The sequence below is a fragment of the Nyctereutes procyonoides genome, unplaced genomic scaffold, assembly GCF_905146905.1.
Source record: "Nyctereutes procyonoides isolate TBG_1078 unplaced genomic scaffold, NYPRO_anot_genome, whole genome shotgun sequence".
In the NCBI taxonomy this organism is placed as follows: Eukaryota; Metazoa; Chordata; class Mammalia; order Carnivora; family Canidae; genus Nyctereutes; species Nyctereutes procyonoides.
The window spans coordinates 1,491,112-1,516,146 of NW_026575146.1; the positions used below are offsets into that span (position 1 = coordinate 1,491,112).

Consider the following 25,035-nt stretch of genomic DNA (forward strand, 5'->3'; position numbering starts at 1 on the left):
TTGCTTTACATGGTGATTCCATTTGAGAGATGATACAAAAAGGAAACAATCCAAAAGGGAAGCAAAACCCCTACACTTTACAAAGATGTTTATTTCAAGGCTATTTTTAGCAGTGACAAAACAAACCAAATGCTTGAAAACAGGACTGCTGATGGACATTGGGACAAGTTGACACCATGAACTAAGCATAGAGCAGTGGTTTTCTGGATGCTTCATCAAGGATTTCTTGGATTTCTGGATTTCAGTTCCTCACATCCTTTCTGCCACAGCCGTAACATTTAGAATTGATAGTATCTTCTATTATCTTCATATATATTAGTTTACTTTGCACCAACTCATCCTACATCCAAAAGCAATTTTACAACAGATTGATTTACAACAAATTAGCAATATAAACCAGACCAAGATCAAAGTTATATAGGGTTGTTAGGTCGTTCAGCTTTTGTGTACAGATAGTTAGCCACTAATCATAAATGAGCCTGGTTTTTCTTGAAGGCAAATGAAAAGGGCCCATATATCTCAAGATAACTCTACGTGTATTATAAATTCATCTGAGGTCACAAAAGCAGTATTTCACTTGAGACTCTGTGCAGTGTACATTGAGCATCTTTTGAGTTAATATTAACTCTTAGGTAGAAAACTTTTTTAGATTTTAATGTTCTGTGTATTAATTAGAGGATAGACTAAGCTATTCTAACAAAGACCAAAAAGTGCAGTGGTCAACGGGAGACACTTTCACATGTTTATTTCCCTTTCACATAATGGTCCAGAGGTAGTGGGCTGTCCAGGGTAGGTGGGGAGCACTGCCCATGCAGTCATCCGGGCACCCAGATTCTGTCCTATTGCTCGATGGATCTTCTCATCTGCTTGATCCAAGCTGACTCACATGACCGTGTTTAAGCTCTAGCCTGTGGAAGAGGGAAAGAGAAAAGGGAATAGACACCCAGTCATTTTAAGGGTAAAGGTAAAAGTTATAAATACCACTCTGTTCACATCCCATTATAAGAACTCAGTCACATGGCCACAATTTGCTGCTAGGGAGGCAGAAGTCTGTGGTTTGGGGGTAGAGGATGCCACAACTCTATCTCAGGAAGTTCTATATCTAAAAGGAAGAAGGAAGAATGGATAATGGGGAATAGGTAGCAGTCTCAGCCACAATCTTTAGTCTCCAAACAGAAAGGATGGATAATCTATTTTGTAGGTTTAAAATGGATTTGTGTTTCTCAAAGTGAGAGAAAAAAATAAAGGTTTGTGTCTTTAGTATTTTATTTTGCATCTCCCACTAAGGAGGCCTTGTTTGTAACCTGCAGTATATCCTTTTTGTCATTGTAGGAGACTTAGCCAGAGGCCCACAACTGAAGAATTAGAGCAAAGAAATATCCTAAAACGTGAGTATCTTATATTTTACAGTCATTCCTCATATAACCATTAACAAGCTCCCTTTAGAACAGTCCATTTATCAGTAGGGCAATCCATTTATCTGTAGGAGACCTTAATATACTTATTACTCACAAATGATTGAAATGGCCCAGTTAGATTACTTTTTTATATAATTTAAAAAACAATTTCTTGAAGTTCATATTTTGTTTTATGGCTTTGAGCGTGATATCCCCCAGACCAGAGTCATGATTGTGACAGTTGTTGTTTTTAAGAGAGATGAAATATATTCTTGTATTCTTTTACCCAAATATTAAATCGAAGAAAATGCTCTAGTCTGCTTGCAAATAAATGTCAAAGAAAAGGCCAAAGAATCCACCAGGAAATAAATCAAACATTCCTATATTATTATTAATAATACAGTTTGTTGCCAGGTTTAACAAATGACTCAATTTAAAACAGAATTATGGTAAAAGAAATTTCTTAGTCCTTTTCGTTTTCCTTTGTTATGATAACTCTGTTTCCCTCTTGAGTTATTTATAATTTCTCAACCCTTAAGGAGTTCTCCATTCATTTTCCTACTTTATTTTCCTATTCTATTTTCCCCTGTTTTCTTTGACTTCACTTCTTACTCACTAGTCCAGTAGAACTTCATTGGAGTTCGTATGTTAAAGCTATAAAACTAATAGAAGCAGTTTGACATTATATAGTGTATCAATGTGGTTACCAACCACAGTGAGTTAAGTAATGGATATTTTTAAATTGAGCCTAGCTTCAGTTTTAGAGATTATTTACACAGTATCAAAGGAGCTTTTTTAATTGCGTGAAATATCAAAGAGCAGGGATGGACAGAACCCCGGATAGTACTACAATAGTAATGAGCCAGTGGCATGTGGGAAATCTTTCTCAATCAGTGTTTTAGAGTCAAGTTGGCTTGTCTGGATCTTCCCCATTCTTCAATCTGAGTCGTTTTCTTTCCCAAAGGAATGAAAGATTTTAATGGCATCTTTATACTATAGTTGCTCTTACTAAGCCCAACACTGAGGACTGAACAGTGAGGGAAACTGCCAGTCTATGGGATTCTTTCCTTGGAATGTTTTTTCTGGCTGTTTGTGACCAAAAACTGGAAGAGAACCCAAAGAAGGACTCAAGTGACCATCAGTGTCTAAAAGAGCTAGTATGGAGATGGAAAAACTCATGATGAGAAAAGAAAAGAATATTGTGTTTTAGCTTTCTGAGAACAGATGAAAACAATATCAAATTTTGACAACACAAAACCAAAAAAAAGCTCATGGTTTTTATAATAGATTTCTGGAAAATATTTATTGAATTAAATTTTAGGTAAACTCAAGTGCAGACCGTAAGGACCCAAAACATAAAGATTGTGTCCTGTTGGATGCCTGATGCAATACCTAGAAAATAAGGAAGAGCAAATTCTGGGTAATTCTTTCCTTCTTCGGTGAGACAACTAGTGCCAAGCCACACTGGTGTTTAGTTATTTGAGGAACTGTTTCATAGATGTAGAAATATATCACACATTGATCTTAAGTGCTGTCTTGGCTTCTATACCCCATTTTCCTGGAGGTACAGGGAAGAGGGAAACGCCAAAGTCAACTTCAGATTTGACTCCAGCTTTTTTCTTACTTCCTTCTTAGTTTATCTAACCATGCTTATTCTGGAAACAAAAGACCCATTTCCAGTCTGGAGAGGTTGATAACTGGCTAATGATCTCCTGACATAATATTGTATGGCCAAGGGAAGCAGAAAAGAGAACTGGTGGAGGTCATCCAGAACATTCTACTGAGCAGTCCCAGGGAACTGTACAGCATAGCATACAATACTTTATTCAACCCCTTTTTGCCTCTGAGTTCTTCCACACCAATTGCTCATTTTTGTGTTTATTTCATCTCCAGCTTTTGTTCAAAAGCAATTATGACTGACTATTTAAAGGAAAGTCTGTGTGTGACATGGTGTGGTTTTTTTTAAGGACACTTATTTTAACGAAGTCATCTTTTCTTGACAGTCCAGGGAACTCATTCACAGCATAAACTCATTCAGGAGTTGTCAAATCCAAGCTTACCATTAGTTTAATAAACATGAGTCAGGTGGCAGTCAGTGCCGATCACTTTCATTGGAGACCACAGCACACATTTTATTTCTTAGTATTTCATTCCCAGTATACACCTTAATCCATCACTTTCCTATTTTACGGAACCTAAGCCTTTTAAAAGAACATATAGTTACATTTAGTCGTACATTTTAGAACCAATTCCTTAATGTTGTTAAAAGTAGAAAGTAAGTTTTGGTGCTTGAAAGGTCAACGTTTGCCTATGAAGTAAAGAGATGTTCGTGGAACAACTCTTATAGGGTAAGGATAGAAGTTACAGATCTATTTAGCTGTGACTGTAATTCCAGCTATATATTCTTTTTTTTTTTTTTAAGATTTTGTTTATTCATGAGAGTCACAGAGAGAAGCAGAGACATAGGCAGAGAGAGAAGCAGACTCCCTGTAGGGGAGCCCAGTGCAGGACTCGATTCTAGGACCCCAGGGTCACAACTGATCCAAAGGCAGACACTCAACCAATGAGCCACCCAGATGCCCCTCCAGCTATATATTCTATAGAGAAAAAGACGTATCAAGCCATTAAGTGCTGTCTGTATTTTTCCTCACAGCACTGTATGAATTTTTTTAATTTTTTTTTAATATAGAGAAAAGTTGAAAGCATTTTACAGTAAAAACCATAGGTGTACTGTTTATATTCTACCATTAACATCATATCACATATTTTTTTATAAATTTATTTTTTATTGGTGTTCAATTTGCCAACATACAGAATAACACCCAGTGCTCATCCCGTCAAGTGCCCCTATTTTTTTAACATTTTATTACACCTTGCTTTATCATGTATCTGTCTTTCCATTGAGCCATGTTATTTTTTGATGCATTTCAAAGTAGGTTTATAAATGCATTTTCTTTTGTTAAAAACACCCTTAGAGAAAAATATGTAAATCAGCAAAAAGAGAAACAAACCCACAAAAAATATTTGACTTTTTTAACCTAGTTTTCCAAATCGATGACTCAAGATATAATATTCCAGGTGCTGATGTTTTGGTGCTTTTCTTTCTTCTCCTTTTAGCTCATCTGTAAAATGTTCTGGGCAACACTTGCTAACTTGGGGGTTTCCTGTAGTGCCCAAGGCTGTTAAACCACATGTATTGTTTGTGTGTTTATGGCAAACACTTCCTGTGGCTGTTCTAAAATACCCCTCCCCACCAAGTCCGGCTCTCTTGAGTTACAGGAAGGCAAGATTTTTCAATGAGCCATGTCACTTCCTACATGAATATCCCTCCAGTCTGTTTAAAGGGACCAGAAAGGTTTATGTCCTGCTTTATAATTGGCCCTCTACTAAGCAAACGAACAAAGGAAACATTAAAAAAAAAAAATTCAGTGAATTTTTTAAACTAAGTTAAGATTTAACCTGGATTCTTTGTAAGAGATTCTATAAGTATTTAAAGAAATGCAGAATAACAAGTCATGTTGACTTCTCACCTTTTTGAACTTCTTTAAAAGCACAATTTCAAATATGGAAATACATAAGAAGTCAGCTTCTGATGTTAAAAAAGAATTCCCAAGTTGTAAAATCCTGTTTATTTTACTTCCTCATTTGCAGTTGGCCTTGCTTTTTTTGAAGAGGTAATGTGCTGTCACCTAGGTGTACATGGTACTTAATAAGATGAAATTAAGTGGCACCTGGGTGGCTGAGTGGTTGAGCATCTACCTTTGGCTCAGGTCGTGATCCCAGGGTCCTGGAATCGAGTTCTGCATCAGGCTTCCCCTCAGGGAGCCTGCTTTATCCTCTGCCTGTGTCTCTGCCTCTCTCTCCCTGTGTCCCTCATGAAAAAATAAATAGGGGAATCCCTGGGTGGTTCAGCGGTTTAGCATCTGCCTTCGGCCCAGGGTGTGATCCTGGAGACCAGGTATCAAGTCCCACATCAGGCTCCCTGCGTGGAGCCTGCTTCTCCCTCTGCCTGTGTCTCTACCTCTCTCTCTCTCTCTCTCTCTGTCTCATGAATAAATAAATAAAATCTTAAAAAAAAAAGAAAAGAAAAAATAAAATCTTTTTAAAAAATTAAAGCATTTGTTGGCTTTGAGTCATATTTGATATTCACTTTTCTTTCAGAAAAGTACCTTTAAAAATATGACATAATCACTATTGAGGAGGAATTGACTAAAATGCTTTGAGGATTATATTTTCCTTTTTATTATTAATATCATCATAGGCTGACCTTGTAAAGCCTTAGTTTGAATCACATGAACCACAAGTTTGGCTCTCATCTGTTATGTATAATTTATAACCTACATGCCTTATCCAAGTCATATAAAGTAAATATTTGACCCTAAGGATGTATTTTAAGAATACCAAAGGATATATATTTTGTGAAGCAATTAGAAAAACTTACTATGTTTTCATAGGAATAAACCTGAATCATAACAAAATTTGTTTGACACACAGGCACTTACTGAAACATACTAACTGGCTGTTTCTTATCTTGCAGGGTGATTTCAGTTTATGCTTACTCTTTGTCTAAATAGCCAGACAGATCATCCTCTTTCTTATGAATTAAAATTAATGTCTTGGAAGAGTGTTGAAACTTTTCCTTATCCAGATAAGTAAAAGTAATAGAGAATTTAGCATGTTCAGCTAACAAATACAGTTGGTACAAATATTGAATATTGATACTTTATTTGTGATGAAAACAACCTTAGTGCTAAGAAGTCTGTTTGAATTTTAAAAATAAATTTATCTTTTCATAGAAGAGACTTTCCTTTTTTCAACCTTTCGGTTGAGCCTTTGTATCATGTGATGTTCCTTCAATAGACTTCATAACAACATCTTCTAAAAGGTAACCTTTTGTAAGCATTGGTGTCCAAGAAGTGAAATCTTTGCAGACTTATTGAACAGATAATGAGCTCCTGGAAGCAACAGAGAGAAGTTCATGAAATAAGCACCCATTAAAGCCTGAAGGGGTGTTCATTTCTTTAACATTTCTGGTCATTTTTCTCTTAATCCCATCCATTGGACAGCATTCATTAAACTGTACCATTTGGTGAAGTACTAGAGAAACAGAAGACTTTGGAAAGTCAAAGTCACAAGAAAATAAATCATCTCCAACAACCATACACCATAATAACCCCATTCAGAACATTCTGGTTTGAAAGCAGAGTCCAAAGAAATGACTGCATTTTGCTTCTGTGGAAACCAAAGCAGACAAATCAAGTATTTTGGTTGGATTTGAATGGAAATCAACTCAGACATGCATCAGATGGTTCTAATTTGCTCTTTTGATGTGTCTCAGATTTTCATGTGAAGGCTAGAGTCAGAAGTAAATTTTTATCTGAATTCTGATAAATTGTGCTTATAAGCCCAAAAGATGTTCAGCAATGAAAGGTTTTAACCAGAGTGTAGGCAGTCCTCTAAGTTTTTTTCAGAATAGTGTATGAAGTCAGGACACTAAAAAGTTTACAATTTGTAAAGAAACCAATCCTATAAAGGAGAAAAAGTAATAAATTAATGCTCAATCTTTCTGTAAAATCTTTTGACCACTTTTTAAAGATGTTGGAGTGTTTGATCACTGTCTAAGTCAAATGATTGTGGCCCAATATGCTTTTCTGATTGTAAAATCATTTATAGTAACTACGTCTTCATACCTTTCCTCTCCCACCCCCATTAATAAACAGAAAAGAATGAAGAAGAAGAACAAGAAGCAAAAATGGAACTTAAGCGCAGACTCAGCAGAAAGGTAATGAAACTGTTAATGAGCATGTGTGTTTTGAGATCTCTACCTTTTTAAGTTCAAATCAACTCTCTACCTTTAAATCTGACATTGAGGGGATCCCTGAGTGGCGCAGCGGTTTAGCGCCTGCCTTTGGCCCGGGGCAGATCCTGGAGACCCGGGATCGAATCCCACGTCGGGCTCCCGGTGCATGGAGCCTGCTTCTCCCTCTGCCTGTGTCTCTGCTTCTCTCTCTCTCTCTCTCTCTCTCTCTCTCTCCCTCTGTGTGTGTGTGTGTGTGTGACTATCATAAATAAATAAAAATTAAAAAAAAAAAGAAAAAAAATCTGACATTGAGGAATAATTATTCCTATTAGTCTACTAACCAGTCATAGACATGAAAATCAATGTCATGCATATGATATGAATTATGTTTATATTTACAATTGCATGCTATGCTAATTTTGAAAAGTTAACAATCGGAAATTTTAAATTATATTTACTACTTACGAAAATAACATAAAATCTACGTGAAAAATGTTTTAAATGTAGAAAAGACAGAAAAGAAAATCACACAAATGGCTTTTCTTCAGAGATAACCATTACTGACATTTCAATATGTAGTTTGCAGAAATGCTCACATTTTCTGTGCAGTTTTAGAAATATTAAATAAATATGAAATTGAAGATCTGCCACTATTCCATGTGAGCTGGGTAATTTTTAAGTGAACTTGATCACCCAACCTGCCTGCTGCAGTGCTATACCCACATTGACAAGTGGCTTACCTCCAAGACTCAGACCATCATTTCCACACATTCGTCAAAATATAAATCTGATACCAGGTCCATCACTATTTTCTGTGTTGAAATAACAATAGTCTTTGGGAAAATTAAGCACTATGAGAGTTTACATTTCATTATATTTAATGATAAATCTTCAGTAATTCTTCAGATCTATCTTCACACCTGGATGAGGCAGGATGAGTAAAATATGACATCTGCAGTGAAGTGTGTGAACTGACCCACATTTATCTGGGCTGGCTGGGGGAGTCCACAGCAAAAGCATTCTAAGGCAGGTAGAAGAAACTCTCCATTCCCAGGGAGAAGTTGGAGACTGTGTTTTGAGAGTTTTGGGTTTTGATTTTTAGGGAAAAAGATCCTTCATTTATCTCCCTCTTTTTTTTTTTTTTCAAAGATCCTAACTGTCAAGTTAGGATCAAGCTGAAAAAGATTTTGTAAATGTAAATTGCTAGAGAGGGTTCCCCTAACATTCGGTGGCTATTAAGTTACTAGCTACAGATAAGCAATAGCCCCTCCTCAATGTTCCAGGCTCAACCCTGCCATACGTAATAATATTTTCTCCATCCAGTTGGGCCCCTCCACGAGGCAGCAGAGCCTGCCCTGATCCCTGATCCCCTGATTCCCACTTGCCTCCACTCTACAGAGCTCTCTGCCATAGATGCGGGACGTTCCATAGCACTAGTAGTGCAGCCCCAAAGGGCAAGACTGGGTGAAGAATTTTTGACCCATATGGTCTTTGGTCACTTACCTTTTGGGCACTCCCCAGTGGCAATGGTTTCTCTACCTCCTTAGCCCCACCTGCCCCAGAGAGGCAGTAAGAAGCTAGCAGTAGAGATTGGACAACAACTAAAAGTAGAAGAGAATCACTTAGATCATTCTTCCCTTAGCCCATTGCCTTCCGGGGCTCTATGAAGTTAGAAGGAGCCATAGTTGCCATACCCCAGCTCAAGTGAACTCAGTGTGTAGACCCAGGCCTTGTAAGAGTCCTTGACAAACTTGAATGTTACAGTATTGACCTAGTTCAGCTTCTGATTTTACTCAAGAGGAGACTGAGGCTCAGGGAAGAGATATATATATATATATATACCACAAAAGTATCATTTTTGTGTGTCATAGTGCTTCTTTTAAAAAAAAATTGAATTTGTGCAAATGAGGAACCGCTCCAAAGAGGACTAGTTAGACAGTGGATGATCCGGCTATATGTACAGTGCATAGATGGATAGAAAAGGAAATGGACCCCATGGGTAAAGCAGAGACCTGAACATGTGATATCCCCAAAATGAGAGAGGCCACAAAAGCATGAACCTCAGGAGCAGAGAGTAGATGATGCCTGTCAGCCAGGGGCCAGGACTCTTTAGTCTCTCAGAACCATGTTTCTTAATCTTGGGCTTGGCAAAGGAGAGCAAATACACAGGGCCGAGTGGATTAAATATAACTATAAATTTGAATTTGACAAAGACCATAAGAGGAATCCAAGTTATTAGCAGTGTCTTAATCATCTCAGCCTATTTTAAGCCATTGTGGCCCACTGAATGAACTCCTCCATGCCCCTGTGAATCTCTGCAGAACAGCTTTTGCAGCTAGGGTAATGTCAAATCTGGGCATTGGTCCCTAGTCTCTCACAGAAGAAGGAGGGTATAGAGACACCCTTCACTGGACCATTTCTTGGTCATAACTTCATGCATTTCTGAAAAGAGGTTTAATACAATAGGAATGGATCTCTCATTTCTAGAAGTTAACAGTGCTTTTGTCTGGACGATTCAGTCTCCAAACCAGCCATCCTATATCTGGATTGCTATTGTGTCTGTGTTGCTTCATGCTGCTTGTGTCAGGGATGACAGGTGCCTTTATGACAATGCCAGGCAGGTGGGGGGAAACAGCATAACGCAGATGGCTGCCAAAGCCTGTGACCTATCTAACAATGATGATTTTTATAGTCTCAGAATTAGGGCACGCTGCTTTCTGGTTCTCATTAGAAACTCCCAAGATGCTACTGACTTCTTTTTTTCCTTTTGGATATCTGCAAGTGACCTTATTTAACCATAACTTTGAAGTTTTCTATAGAAACCTTGCCACCGTGAGGCCGTCAATGGTTTCCTGAACTTGTCCTTTTCTCCCTGTCCCCCTGCAGCTAAGCCTGAGACCCACAGTGGCAGAGCTACAGGCTCGAAGGATCCTGCGGTTTAATGAGTATGTGGAAGTCACCGATTCTCCCGACTACGATCGCCGAGCAGATAAGCCCTGGGCCAGGTTAACACCTGCAGACAAGGCAAGGACCCTCGTGGTTTTAGCCATGATTTTATTTATTGTTTTTTTTTAAGATTTTTTAATTCATTTATTCATGAGACACACACACACATACACAAACACAGAGAGAGAGAGAGAGAGAGAGAGAGAATGAGAGAGAGAGAGAGAGAGAGAGAGAGAGAGAGAGAGAGAGATTGAGAGGAAACAGGCAGGGGGAGAAGCAGGCTCCCCTCAGGGAGCCCGATGCGGGACTTGATCCTGGGACCCCGGGATCCCAACCTGAGCCAAAGGCAGATCTCAACCACTGAGCCACTCAGGCATCCCTTATTTGTTTATGATTGTAGTGTCTTCTTGAAGCTTCAGTATCCACTACCCCCTCCTCCAACACACACAGGCACACTCAGTCATCCTAGGAGGCTAGATATAACCAGAGAGCTTAACAATCTTCTGCCTTTGGTTACTTAAGCTACTTACATGATATATTTAGTAATATCAATGAGGTTCTTTCAGCTAAGTCTCAGAAAAATCAGTTCTTAGTTACATGTAACCTGTCTGCATTCATACCTGGATGGAAGGTGGGCTAATCCCACAGCCATGGTTTATCCTTACCCTTAGAAAATGTAATTTATACAAGTTATCATTTTAAACAGATACGTAAAAGAGTGCCTGGCTCGCTGAGTTGGTAGAGCATGTGACTCTTGATCACAGGGTTATGAGTTCAAGCCCCATGTTGGGCCTGGAGCCTGTTTAAAATAAAAAAAATTTTTAAATAATAAGATAAAATAAGGGGATATGTTAACAGTGAAAAAGATATTGATCTATATCAAGGCCAGCACACTTTTTCTATAAACCTTCAGAGAAAATATCTTAGGCTTTGTGGGCTATCCATGCAGTCTTTGCTGCAACAGCTCAGCTCAGCTCAACTTCATGCCACATCCATTCTTAATGCTAGAGCTAGCTATTTAATTATATGCTGTGCTTTTTAGTAGGAGGTTTCACACTGTAAAGCACATATTGGAGATAAGATCAGAAATCATTTGTTCAGGGGTGCCTGGATGGCTCAGTCAGTTAAGATCTGACTCTTGTGGGAAATATCAGAGAGGGAGACAGAACATGAGAGACTCCTAACTCTGGGAAACGAACAAGGGGTGGTGGAAAGGGAGGTGGGCGGGGGGTGGGGGTGATTGGGTGACGGGCACTGAGGGAGGGCACTTGATGGGATGGGCCCTGGGTGTTATGCTATATGTTGGCAAATTGAACTCCAATAAAAAAAAAATAAGATTTGGAAAAAAAAAAAAAGAACTGACTCTTGATTTTGGCTCAGGTTGTAATCTTGGGGTTGTGAGATCGAGCCTTGTGTCTGGCTCTATGCTCAGTAGGGAGTTTACTTGAGATTCTCTCTCCCTCTCCCCCTCCCTCTGCTCTTGCTCGCTCTCTCTCTCCCCATCTCCCTATCTCTCAAATGGAAAAATTATTAAAAAAAAAGAAAAAGAAAAAAATCATTTCCTCATAAGAAGAAATGAAAACTAGGGAGGAAAAAAATCACAAAGGAAGGATGTTTGGAATGAGAATAGAGGGAAGGAGGCTGGGAACAGCACCCAAGGGACCCAGCGTTGACAAAAGGTGGTAGAACATGGAAGAGAAATGTCTGTGAGGTGGGGAAGAAGAATAAGATGTAGCCCAACAGCCTAGGAAAGAGAAGAAGGTCAGGTCACAAGTGGTTAAGTCACATGGCAAAAGGAGGCATTTTAGTAGCCTGGTGGGTGAAAGTTTGACTAGTGGAGACAAGGAGAATAAAATACAACCTCAACAGTCTTGGCTGTGATGGACAAGTGATAGGAGGAGGAAGTCACCTGAGGGGTCATGATTATGGAGGCTGTAAGCTTCTATATGTAAAAGAAGTACCGAGCCATCTTTTATCCCACAAAGAAGGAACTAAAAGAAAGGGAACAGTTGACTATATATTAGAAAAGGTTGGTAAGTGATACAGTAGGGCATAATCAATGGAGCAGCAGGAAAACATGTGTATGTAGAAAAGTGAGGAAGAGACCCTAGAGGCTGGGATGGAGAGCACAGACTGAGGAATGTGCCCTGATGCAGGAGACTTCTGCAAGGCAGGTAAAATCACTCAGGTTGAGGGCAGCCTCCGAGGGATGAAGAATATCAATACTCAGGTCATGTGTCAAGCTCACCGCCAATCAGTACCTCGTTTCCTGAAGGAAATGTCAAGTTTATGACCAGGAATTGCGTAAACTACTTAGTGTGGTTTGTTGCCCTGACCCCTCTAGCTCCCTATGTAAAGTCCAGCCCCATGCTGTTTCCTAGGTCACCAAGAACAGTGCCTGGCCTTGAGAGCCTTGTGTTCTACTCAGAGGGTATACTCATGGACACAAGTGCAGTGAGTTCATGGAGCATGAGGGAGCTTGAGGGGGAAGGTGGGGGAATTTGGGGGCAAGCCCTCCCAGCCTTGAGGTGACCCTTGAAGGTATCTCGTGAAGCACGGTGTGGACAGAGGGAGCTGCTATTTGCCTGCTGCCCACCCCTCACGTCCAGGTGTCCAACAAGTTGTCATGGGGTGTGAAAAACATGTCTCCCTTGGGAGCCCACTCTGACAGATGTGAAGCACAGGTAACACCACTGAGTATCTTTTATCCTGATCACAGCCCTCAACCAGCAGCCCTCTGCTCTTCCCTTTTGTGCTCCCACTTAATTCTGAGTGGTTTCCACTGCTTTATCTGCCTTCCTTCTTGCACTTTCTCCTCACCATTCAGCAGCAATAGACTTCACTTATGTCCTCATGTGGTGTCTGATGCCCGCAAAGAAACAGGAGGCTTTAGTTTAGATGCAGTCTTTAGTGTTAACAATGGATAACATCTCCTTCTCTGGTGCCTGGGTGGCTCAGTTGGTTAAGTGTCTGCCTTCAGCTCAGGTCATGATCCCAGCCTGGAATTGAGCCCCACATCGGGGTCCCCACTTGGTAGGAGGCCTAGTTCTCCTTCTCGCTCCCCCTGCTTGTGTTCTCTCTCTCTCCCTTTCTCTCTCTCTCTCTCTCTCTCTCTCTCGCAAATAAATAAAATCTTTTAAAAAATGGATAATACTTTTTTCTCAACCCTAACCCTATCTCAGGTCTTAAACACTCTTCTGGCATTTTAATTTTTAGTTGTGAATTATATCACATGACAGAGAATGTATGAAACAAATGTACCATTTAAATGATAAAAAGAAGACAGCCTGGGATGCCTGGGTGGCTCAGAGGTTAAGCATCTGCCTTCAGCTCAGGGTGTGATCCTGGAGTCCTGGGATCAAGTCTCACATCAGGCTTCCCGCATGGAGCCTGTTTCTCCCTCTGCCTGTGTCTCTACCTCTCTCAGTGTCTCTCATGAATAAATAAATAAAATCCTTAAAAAAAAAAGACACACACACCCCTCAATTGCTTTTCCCTCTCTTCCATAAGGAATAACCACCACAACTTTTGTGTTAATCATTCCCTTAATTTTTAGGAGTTTAACTACCTTATGTATGCCCCTAAACAATTCATATGTGTTTCTTGATTTTGCCAGTTCTGGAGTCTAAGTGATTGAAAGAGTACAGCCACCCATACTTCTGAGTGTTGCATCATTCAACCAACAAAAAAATCTGAGTTGATGCACTAGGCGATAGTTATTCTTTTTCACTGGAGTATAATACTTCTTTAAATGTATAAGTCACAAAGTAATTGTCTATTCAATTGTTAATTATTTAGTTGGTTTCCAGATTTTAAATGTATAGGCTATATTCTAGGAAGATTCCTGTATCATCTTCAAGTTCACCAACCCAAGACTTTTTCTAGCATATATTCCTTGTGATGGAATTGCTGGGTCCTAGAATGTAGGGATGTTCAGCTAAATTAGGCAATGTCAACAGCTTTCCAAAATGATGGCTCTGGTTTACCCTTACACAGCGAAGGTTAAAAGTTCTCATAGTCCCATATTCTTGCCAACATATGATGGTCAGTTTTTTTGTTTTGTTTGTTTTTATTGTTTTTTACTTGACAACCTAGTGGTTATGAAATAACATCTCATTGTACTTATACTTTGGCTCTAATTATTTATTAATGAGATTGAGCATATTTTCATACCTCTTGGGCATTCAGGTTCCACTTCTGTGCTTGTCTTTTGTCTATTTTATTTTGCATTGTCAATTTCTTGTTAATTCATAGCTCTTTATATATTCCAGTTATATATATTGCAAATACATACATATATATATGTATATCTCCCAGTTTATGACATTTCATCCTCTTTATGATTATCTTTTGACACAAAGAAATTTATTAAATTTAATGCAGTGCATTTATCTACCTTTTCTTTATGGCTTGTGATTTTGTTTCTTTTAAAAAATTCTTCCATACCAAAACCACTAAGGTGTTCTGCTGTACTGTTTTCTGAAACATTTATAGTTTTGCTTTTCACATTTAAGTTGTTAATTGGTGAATTGATGTTTTTAGAAAATATAAGATATGCCTTGAACTCTGTGGATCATCTCTAATATGTTTTCTGGTTGCTATTTGCTCTCTAATCTTCTTTTGCCTGATTTTCTTGGCTTTATTTGGCCATTCTTTTCTAACTTAAAGTGGGCTCTCTAAACCATTAACCTTCTGGAGTACCTGGGTGGCTCAGTCAGTTGAGCATCTGACTAGGGTTCAGGATCCTGGGATCGAGTCCCATGTCAGGCTCCCCCCTCAGCAGGAAGTCAGCTTCTCCCTCTCCCTCTACCCTTCCCCCCCAGCTCATGCCCCCCACTAGTGCTCACTTGCTCTCTCTCTCTCAAATGAATAAATAAAATCTTTAAAAAGAAATAAATCATTAACCTTCTTCCTTTCTTTTTTTCTGATACAACCACTGAAGGCTATAATTGATTCTGATGTCAGTTTTTTTTCCAACCTTAGCTATGTTACTGTCATGGGGCCAGGTGGGAGCCCTTTGAGAATGGTGATGCCTATGGGGACCTGGGTGGCTCAGTGATTGAGCATCTGCCTTCAGTTCTGGGTGGGGCGTGATCCTGGGGTCTTGGGATCCAGTTCCCACATCGGGCTTCCCGCAGGTTGCCCACTTCTCCCTCTGCCTATGTCTCTGCCTCTCTCTCTGTGTCTCTCATGAATAAATAAATAAATAAAATCTTTAAAAATAAATTAATTAAATTTTTTTTAAAAAATGATAATGCCTGGGTCTGGGTCCCACCCCTAAAGATCCTGATTTACTTGGACTGTGGTATGACTTTAAATATTGGGATTTTAAAAGTATGTGGTCAGTAATGATAAAATTTACGTATATTCTTAAAAACAGCATATGTTCTATAGTTCTGGGATATGGTGTTTTAAAAATGTCTGAAACTTAAGCTTGTGAGTCTCATTCAGAGTTTTTTTATCCTTTCCTTTTTTTAATTTAATTTAATTTAATTTTAATCTTATCTTATTTTTTGTCCACTTGGTCCCATACCAAGAAACCAATGGGGGGGGGTGTTGGTTTTTGGTTGTTGTTTTTTTTTTTAAGATTTTATTTATTTATTTGAGAGAGAGTGTGAAAGAGAGAGAGAAAGAACACACAAGCAGGGGTGAGAGTCAGAGGGAGAGGGAGAAGCAGGCTTCTTGCTGAGCAGGGAGCCCAACCTGGAGCTCCATCTCAGGACCCTGGGACCATGACCTGAGCTGAAGGCAGACAGTTAACTAACTGAGCCACCCAGGTGTCCCAAGAGAGGGATATGTTACCTCTCTCACTACATATATGGATCTTTCCTTCTCTCTAAAATTCTATTTTGCTTCCTATATTCTGTGGTTGTGTCAATAGATGTATCTAAGTTTAGAATAATTACATTCTCCTGATGAAGCCTTTATTATGAGACTCTGTTCAAGAAATGCTTTCTGTAATAAAAACTGTTTTATCAAATATTATTTTAATATAAAGGTGAGTTATTTTAGACCACCTTAGTGCTATGAATTCAGGCTATAAATCCATGTGAGGGCAACTTATAGATTTATATTCTCAGGATTGATTCCATTCCACCTTACCTGATAAGCACCAGTATGATGTTTTGTGTACTGTCCTCTGGGGATCAGACATTCTAGGCACCCTTCACTGAGGCTATGCTATAAGGGCCCCTCTCTACAGCAAAAGGATCATTTATTGGACTTTCTATCTAGGGCAGGTTTCATCCCTGGTCTTCAGTATATCACCAACCTATGAAAATGACCTCTTGCAGTCACCACATTTAACATAGCAAATGTCCTCAAGGTCAAAGCCAATTTCAGTACTCTGCTTACTTCATTTCTCTGGGCTTCGTCTTCATTTATTCTTTTCCCTCAAAGTATTTTTTTTGCTTTCTTACTGGCTAATCAGTACATTTAGAATAATTTTAAAATGTTATATTTAGCATTTTAGTTGTTTTTCAATAGAAGGGCTAGTCAAGGCACCTGATGTGTTTGTTTTGTAAGGCATAGTGTAGGGGAGCCTGGCTGGCTCAGTTGGAACTGCCTTGAGGCAACTCCTGATCTCAGGGTCATGAGCTCAAGCCCCATGTTGGTTGTAGAGATTATCTTTAAAAATAAACTTAAAAAAAATCTTAAAAAAAAAAAAAGAAATGGTGTAGACCATTGTACAAGTTTTCTTCCATTCTCCTCCCCTAGCTGTGGGCTTTTGGTTACTCACCTCTCATTTAGTGATTCCTTATTGACCTTGTTCTTGGCTCAGTGGCTAAGAACGACAACTATTTTATTCAATCTTATAGATTTTTGTGGGTTAGAGATTTAGTCGGGACTCAGCTGGGCAATTCTGCTTTTCATGAGGTTGGCTCTGGTCACTCGGTGTTACTCTGGTTGCTCTGGAAGGTTCCAGATGCTTCTTTACATGTCTGGTGTCAGAGAGGATGGCTCAGAAGCTGGGCTCGGTTGAGGCTGTCCACCAAAGCACCTACATTTGGCCTTTTCAGCATTGTGGCCTCAGAGTGGTCAGACTTCTTAAATGGTAGCTGGCTTTCCCCAGAGCAAGTGTCCTAGGAGAACAAGGTGAAAGCTGTATGGCCTTATCTGACCCCACTTTAGAAGACACCCAGCCTTACTCCACCACATTCTGTTAATTACAAGTAGGCCATAATAAGATCAGCCTTGCTTCAGGGCAAGGGGAATTAGCTCTGCCTCTCAATGGGGGATTGGCAAGGTCATATTGCAGATGAACGTGTGAGCTGGAGGTGTGACACCGCCATCTTTTATAAATATAATTGCCACATCCACCATTCCCAGCTAGCTTGATATTCAAATGCTTAACTTCACAAAGACAAGTAGGGGATGACCAGGAAAATGAGTAAAGATCACAGCAGGTGTAAAGTATGCAAGCAGTGAGAGTCTCAATGATTAAATTTTCCATATCCTAGAAATAGTTTCTAATTCATATCTGTTGCTGAAAGGTTAAATTCATTCGTCTCTAGTTATAATGGAGACGATTTTTCTTTTTAACTTTGAGCTGAAACAAAAATAGATTTTTGTGCTGGACTTCTAAGCTGCAGGGGAAGATGTATTTGGTCAGTTTTTCTATTGCAGGCCGAGCGTCTGTTCACGAGTACTTTAAAGACACATGACTGGCATCTCCCCTGCAGAGCAAACCTTGAGCGCCAGAGCACAGTCAGAGAACCCCTCCCTCCTCACATATGAGGCTGATTTTTTACCCTGTGACATTGTCACTCCTATTTCTCCTTACACCGTGAAAATCTAAAGGGCAGCATTTTTAGAACTGGATTTATATTGTAAATATTTTTTCTCAACAAAAATAATAATTTATTTTAGAATAAAAAATATTTAGAATCATTTCTTTTAGACTAAAACAGTGTTAAAAATGAGAATCATTCTTTTAGATAAAAAAATGTCTTTTTAAAGATAGAAGGTAGAAAAAATGCAACAATTTAAAATGTCAGTAATGTAATTACATTACGCATACATAAGTGATTCATGTTTGTTGGCAAAAATTGGAATATTCAAAAATATAAAAAGAAATAACAATTATAATGTACATCAAGGCATATTATTTTCTACCTAACACTGAAAAAAAATAAAGTTATTTGTTTTCTCTAGATGTTAGGAATATAATGAAATGTTAGTTATTGCCCAGAGATACTAAAACTATTAATGGTCTTAATGTATTTTTTATTTTAGAATGAAAATAATACTTGCTAATCATCATTATTATAACAAGTATTGCTGGATTTCTGTTGCTTTTTACTGTAAAACACTTCCTAAAGCATAATGATCAGGTTAAAGATAGCGTATTTTATTCAATGAGTATATATTTTATTCTGTAATATATTTTATACCTATTAGGTATAAAAATCTATAACTTATCTTTCATGTTTTACTTTTTATTACTTTTGAACTGTATATCCCATTTAGAGGGGAAAAAAAACTGTTGGAACGCAGTATTTCTACCTCTGCTCTCAAAATTAACACTCAACTTCCTGCCTCCCAAAGGATCTATCCCTTCTCTCTCTTAGTACTATGTCTTAGCCCCATTAAGGTATTATTTTGCATTATTAAAAAATCTTTAAAGTTCAAGTATAAAGAGAAGGGATCAGGAAGCAGTCAATAAACAATCAATGCCCTTTCTATGAAAACACTGTAGAGAATCTCATATATATGCTAGTCTTATTAAATTGCTCAAATTGGGAAAGAGAAGTGGTGGGAGAAATGCCTTATTAATTGTGAATTTTTTGTCCCCTCCCTTATTAATTGTAAATTTGATTGAGCTTAATTCACCTTTAAGATACCATTTTTAATTTTAGAATTCTTGTATTTGAGTAGAACACTAGAAACATACACATATACAGTAAGAGATAGTGTCTATCAGTATCTGTGCTCAAGTAGATAAATGACCCCTAAGATGACAGGACAGGCAGAGCCAGAGAAGGCCACCTTCCTGGGTAGGTTATGGGAGCTCCATCCATGGTAGAGATGGGAGGGCAGGTTTTGGAGCTGGGCACTTAAGGGTTTGATTTCTGATTTGGCCACTTGGAAGATGTTTGATTTTTGCCAAGTCATTTGACTTTGGTTTCCTCGCTGGTAGAGCCACTTATATCCATCTTGGGAATTAGGTAGTATATCCATAAAGTTCCAGCTCATCGATAAGTAGTAGTGCTTACCAGTGTTACATTCAGGGTAGGCTTGATAACCTAAGCTTTGTTCCCCATTGGTGACGTTTTCACTGTGCACCGAAGGCTCAGTTTACAATCTAGTCTAAAATTATCTAGTGAAAGAGAATTGAAAATTCAGTTGATAGATGGGTTTGTCCAAGAAGTTATTCAGTAATTATTTATTAAAACCTTATAATATATTAATAACTGTCTTAGATACTGAGTACATAAAGATGAACATACTACCCTTCCAGGAATGCACTGTCTAAACAGGTCACAGGAAAGACTGAGATTTTAATTCTATGCAGAAATATTCTTGGCCTGTTCCTGGTTGTCCTGCAGCAAAGAAGAGTACACTTACCTACACATGGCATTGAGCTTGATAAGTAGTCAAGAAATTGCCACCTTGTTCCATATCAGATTTTTATCAAAGAAAGAAGCAAAAAAAAAATCAAATGATGGGATCTCTAGTTAATCCTGGTCTCACAAGTTAACTCATGTTATTTGAGAAGGCAGCAGGGTCCATTTTTCAACAAATCACCTGTTGCTTCTGGCCAGGTGGCCCTTGAGCTGACTGGAAGAGATTAAAGAGATCTTCTAACACTAGTTATCACTAGTCAATTTTAAACTTAGTTTCAGTCATTTTTCTTTCCTTTTTCCTCTCTGTAATTCTCATGGTATCAAAAAATACAGTGTATTTGGTCTCAGGGGTGTTGTTTTGTTTCAATCTTAGAAATACCTGGTTCCTAGGGTGCCTGGGTGACTCAGTCACTTAAGCATGCAACTCTTTTTGGCTCAGGTCATGATCTCAGGGCCATGAGATGAAGCCCTGCGTTGGGCTCCACATCCAGGAGGGAGTCTGCTTGAGATTCTCCATCACCCTCTGCCCCTCCCCCACTCTTGCATACAGGCTCTGGCTCTCTCTCTAAAATAAGTAATTAACTCTTAAAAAAAAAAAATAGGGATCCCTGGGTGGCGCAGCGGTTTGGTGCCTGCCTTTGGCCCAGGGCGTGATCCTGGAGACCCAGGATCGAATCCCATGTTGGGCTCCCGGTGTGTGGAGCCTGCTTCTCCCTCTGCCTGTGTCTCTGCCTCTCTCTCTCTCTCTCTCTCTCTCTCTCTCTCTCTCTCTGTATGTGACTATCATAAATAAAAATTAAAAAAAAAATACCTGGTTTTTGCTCAGTGACTTACAGTGTTGGCCCAGTTCAGCACTGTTCAGGCTCCATTCTCACTAAAGCAGCCTAGCTCTTTCTATCCTGTATCTTTCTACAGAATCAGTCCCACTTACATTTATGGGAAGAGTCCTTATGCCTAAACTCTAGTCTTATTTGCATAGAAGGGAATTAAGGTTATAGTATCTATATTTTCTGAACATAAAGGGTCTTTAATTACTCCTTTCCTCTCATAACCCTGTCAGGAAACTTGCTCTTTAAATAGTAAGAGGAAGCAACTCTTGGAATAAAATTGTGGTAGTTCTGAAGTGAATTTTTTAAAGGAGTATTGCATTTCTTTAATTGCGTATAGTCACATCTTGCTGATGTATATTTTCAAACTACCAGTCCCTATAATTTCACATTGCATTCATTGCCTAAAACTGACTCATTATTCCTAATTACAAACCAGCATACACAGCATGGAGATCTGAGGCAATTATCTGGATGACTTAGGTCCTGAAGCTCATTTCAATGGAAAGACTGTGGGACTTGAAGTATGAAGGCCTATGTATGAGCCCCATCTTTGTCCCTTAGCGCCCATTTGATTCCTAGCAAGTCAGTCAGTCTCTCAAAGCCTGATTTTATTATTTGTAAGATGATATGGTGTTCAGGTTATCAACTCGTTAGTGACTCAACCATCTTCTTTTGCTCGACACTTCTGAGATGGCTCCTTCATTCTCACTCTGTGCCTGTTGCTCCTTGGCCTCTCTCTCCAACCCCATGGCATCTCATCCTCCCAGGCCTCTTTCTGTACCTTGGCTTTCTCACAATGTGGTTTCCTGAGGGTAGTCACATTTTTTACACAGCAGCTAACTTCCAAGAAGAGGAAACAAAAGATGCAGGCTACTTAAGGCCTAAATCCCAGACTGGCACACCCTCAACTCTACTGTGTTCTATTGTTTAAAACGGTGGGAAAATTCATCCAGATTCAAGGCTGGAGAGTTAGACTCCACTTCTTGATGATAGAATTATAGTCACATTGCAGATGAGCATGTGAGATATGCCCAAAATTCTTGAACTGACTTTCTCAAGAAAAATACTTATGTGTACAGTCATAAATGAATTGTAGATGTTACTAATGTAAGGGATGTGTAGCACACAATTTACAATTAAAAGTAAACTGTAGGGTACTCTTTTTTGTAGATTCTATATCTCAATTGATTCTAAACAAATGCTTTCATTGACTTTTGCCAGACTCTTAGATTGGTAGCCAACCTACTACTGAGAATAAGGACTTTGCCTTATTTGTCTTTGAATCTCCTTTAGTGACATTATCTTCTTGCACATAGTAGACTCTTTAAATAACAATGAAAGAATTGTTAATCACAATCTTAAACTAAAATTTAATTCATCTTGGGGCACCTGAGTGGCTCAGTCAGCTAAGCATCTGCCTTCGGCTCAGGTCATGATCCCAGAGGCCCGGGATCGAGCCCTGCATTGGCCTCCCTGCTCATTTGGGAGTTTTCTCACTCGCCCTCTGCCGCTCCCTCTTCTTGTGCTTGCTCTCTCTCTCTCTCTCTCTCTCTCTCTTTCTCTTTCTCTTTCTCTCTCTTGTGTGCACTTTGTGTCAAATAAAAACTTTTTTAAAAAAACACAATAAAATTTAATTATCTTTCAGAGTTTTCATAGTAACAACATTCTATTAAATACTTACAATGTACAAAGCTCTTTCATATATGCTCTTAATTAAACCTTATAATACTGTGAGGAATTCCCATCCCTGTTTTCCAGAGGGGAAAGCAGGTTTTGGAGCAAAATAATTCACAGAGGGTCACATTGCTATTGAAGGCATAGATAGGACAACAACACATGACTTCTTACACCAAGAGTACTTTCTACTTCCTCTATTGAAATCTTAAATTCAGAGGAGAAATTTAAAGTGAACATGGAAATAGAATTCTCTGCCACTACCCATATTAAAATAACTTCTTTTCAAGTAAGTCTTTCTGATAGATGTTAACTGGCATTAGTATAGGGTGGGTTCATTGTTTCAGCTCCTAGATTAGGTATCAGTATTTACAATGAGTATGGCAAAGTATCCTCACTGTTGATCTCCCTTGTGAGACAAAATGGATGGTCTTAACCACAAGGGACTCAGGCCCACAAGTATCTCTCTGCTTGCTTTGTCTCTTTCAGAACTCAGTAACAAGAATTATTGCCATAGTTCCCAGCCACAGGTTCCCCAAAGAAACTGCAGTGGCTGAGGAATACATGTAAGGAGATGAGACGGTCTGTGACTGCAGGATTTAAATAGAACACTAACAAGCATGTTGGGGGAAAGCTTGTATATTGCAGAGTGACAGTCAGTGATGGGAGGAGGCCAGAGAGGGGCCTCAGAGGCTCAGGGCTTCCCTCTGTCTTTTCCCTTTTTCTAAAATTCTTTGTTTTCCAACCACAAACTAGATTTTCATATATCTCAGTGAAGTCATTCTCTGTGGTTTGCAGTATTCTCTGTTTGGACTGCAGAGGCTGTTTCTCATAGAGGTTAGGTTATGGGGATGTTTTTATTAATATTTTTTCTTTACATGACAGATAAATTATTTGTAGAGAAATCAGGAAATAAAGAAAAATGCAAAGTAGAAACCAAAAACCATCCATGATCCAGGCACTATTATTAATAGATAACTGATGTTAACATTTTGATGATTCTCTCAGCTTTTCAGCTTGAAGGATGTAAGCCTCTCTTCAAATCCTGACATCTACATGACATGGGTTATGTGTCTGTTAAGTGGTGATAGTAATCACATCCAATTATACATTTTCTTTGAGTGTCTTTAAGTGTTGTGCTGAAATTTTTCATTCTGATTGAACTTTCAATATGCAAGAATAAATAGCAACTGCTTTTTCAGTAGGTCTGTGGCAGCTAGTCAAAGCCAAGTGGCTGTGAGTGGTATGAAATGTAGAAGTTTCATAGGAAAATGACATTGTTTCTCAGAAAATCTTATGATTTTCTATCCTTGTGGCCATTGAAGGTGGGGGATATATGTGACTCAGACCAGACCCCAGGATGAGTTTAGCAAAGGCCTTCTTCATCTCCTCCTTGTCAATGACACTTGAAGGAAATCTGCCCTGGTTTTAGTTTGGCTATAGCAGGATATTGTCTTACCTTTACCTAGTAGAAATGAGGATCTTTTTTTGCAAGACACTGATTAAAAGAATGTCTGCTTTGTTAATGTGTATATGCTGGGGATTTATGTGACCTAAGTAACAGTTCTGTTTATTTTTTTTTCCTATTTAGGCAGCAATAAGGAAAGAACTAAATGAATTTAAAAGCACAGAAATGGAAGTTCACGAAGAGAGTCGACAGTTTACAAGGTAGGTGAGCAAAATGCAGTTCAGCATATTTTATGTTCTGTGTGTTTTACCACAGTTAACTTTTTTTTAAATACAGATGAACATAACACCATCTAATGAACATTTCTAAAATTAAGTCCTTTTTTTTTCTTTCACAGAAGTCTGAATCATTCCAAAGGGCTATGTGCTGGTTTCTTTCTTAGTCTTATTTTCTGGGCCAGGAGACAAGACTTAGAATCATTTATTCTGTTCTTAAAGAGACTCAGTTCAAGTTTTATGCCCAGAACAGATGAGAGAGCCACTATGGGCACCTGTGTGTCTGTTTTGGGCTCACAGTAGACATAACTTAGAGTAGATAGAAACTCTGTTTTCAAAAGACCTAAATTAAACTAGGAATCTAATTTTTACTGCTGCTGCAGAAGATTACAACCATCCTACCCTTTCTTCTCCCAGTACCCTTTGGTTTCAGTTTATTCCTCTGCGAAAACCAGAAGGGTCCTGAGTAATCATACAGTCCGACTGCCCGCACTGGTCCCCCCCGCCCCCTGCCCGCCTTCACAGGTGTTCTGTTTATTTCTCTCTAACGTGTATGTGCTTTGCTTTCCTATAACATGTATATTCCAAAAAAATTTGCATGTCAATTAAATCTTTAAGAATTGAATTGTCAGAATACATAACAGGACAGATGATTACTTGAAGAAGATCACAGTAGGTCTTTTTGGAAAGCAAATACTGATTCCCTAGGCTCAAAACAGCCTGTGTAAGACAGGCGTACATTATAGTGCCACTCTATCCACAGTGATTCCTGTTGGTAGTGGTATTCCATGCTGAGAGCATGTCCCATTAAAACAATAATAATAATGGTATAGCTTCATAATTTAATAGCAAACCCCTTCCCTAAAGTTGGTAGGGGCCTCCTTGCTCCAATGCTATTACTCCTATGATAATGTCTGGTATGCAGAAGAAACTCCCCTTTCTTTTAGGGGAGTTCTATTTGTTTTTGTTCCTCCTATATCATGTTTTTTTATAAATGCATCCAGGGCTGTTAGCCATCTGAATTTATAGGATTTTTCTCTATTTGAGGGCTGCATCCTATCCCAATCAACTCTTAGACCAGTGACATACCCATATCAAGCCAGACCTATTGTCTCTGCCTTTTCTCCCTTCCACTTGTG

The 25,035-nt window shown here is 38.8% G+C and overlaps 1 protein-coding gene across 2 annotated transcripts in view; it reads left to right on the forward strand.

Annotated features, from left to right (window-relative positions):
- PHACTR2 (phosphatase and actin regulator 2) overlaps positions 1-25,035 on the forward strand; it is a 130,196-nt gene that overhangs the window by 88,230 nt on the left and 16,931 nt on the right. For both annotated transcript variants that reach the window (XM_055310557.1, XM_055310558.1), the window contains 4 exons: positions 1,333-1,388; positions 7,118-7,179; positions 10,084-10,221; positions 23,805-23,881. In XM_055310557.1, the coding sequence (XP_055166532.1) occupies positions 1,333-1,388; positions 7,118-7,179; positions 10,084-10,221; positions 23,805-23,881 (333 nt within the window). The remainder of the gene's footprint in view (positions 1-1,332; positions 1,389-7,117; positions 7,180-10,083; positions 10,222-23,804; positions 23,882-25,035) is intronic.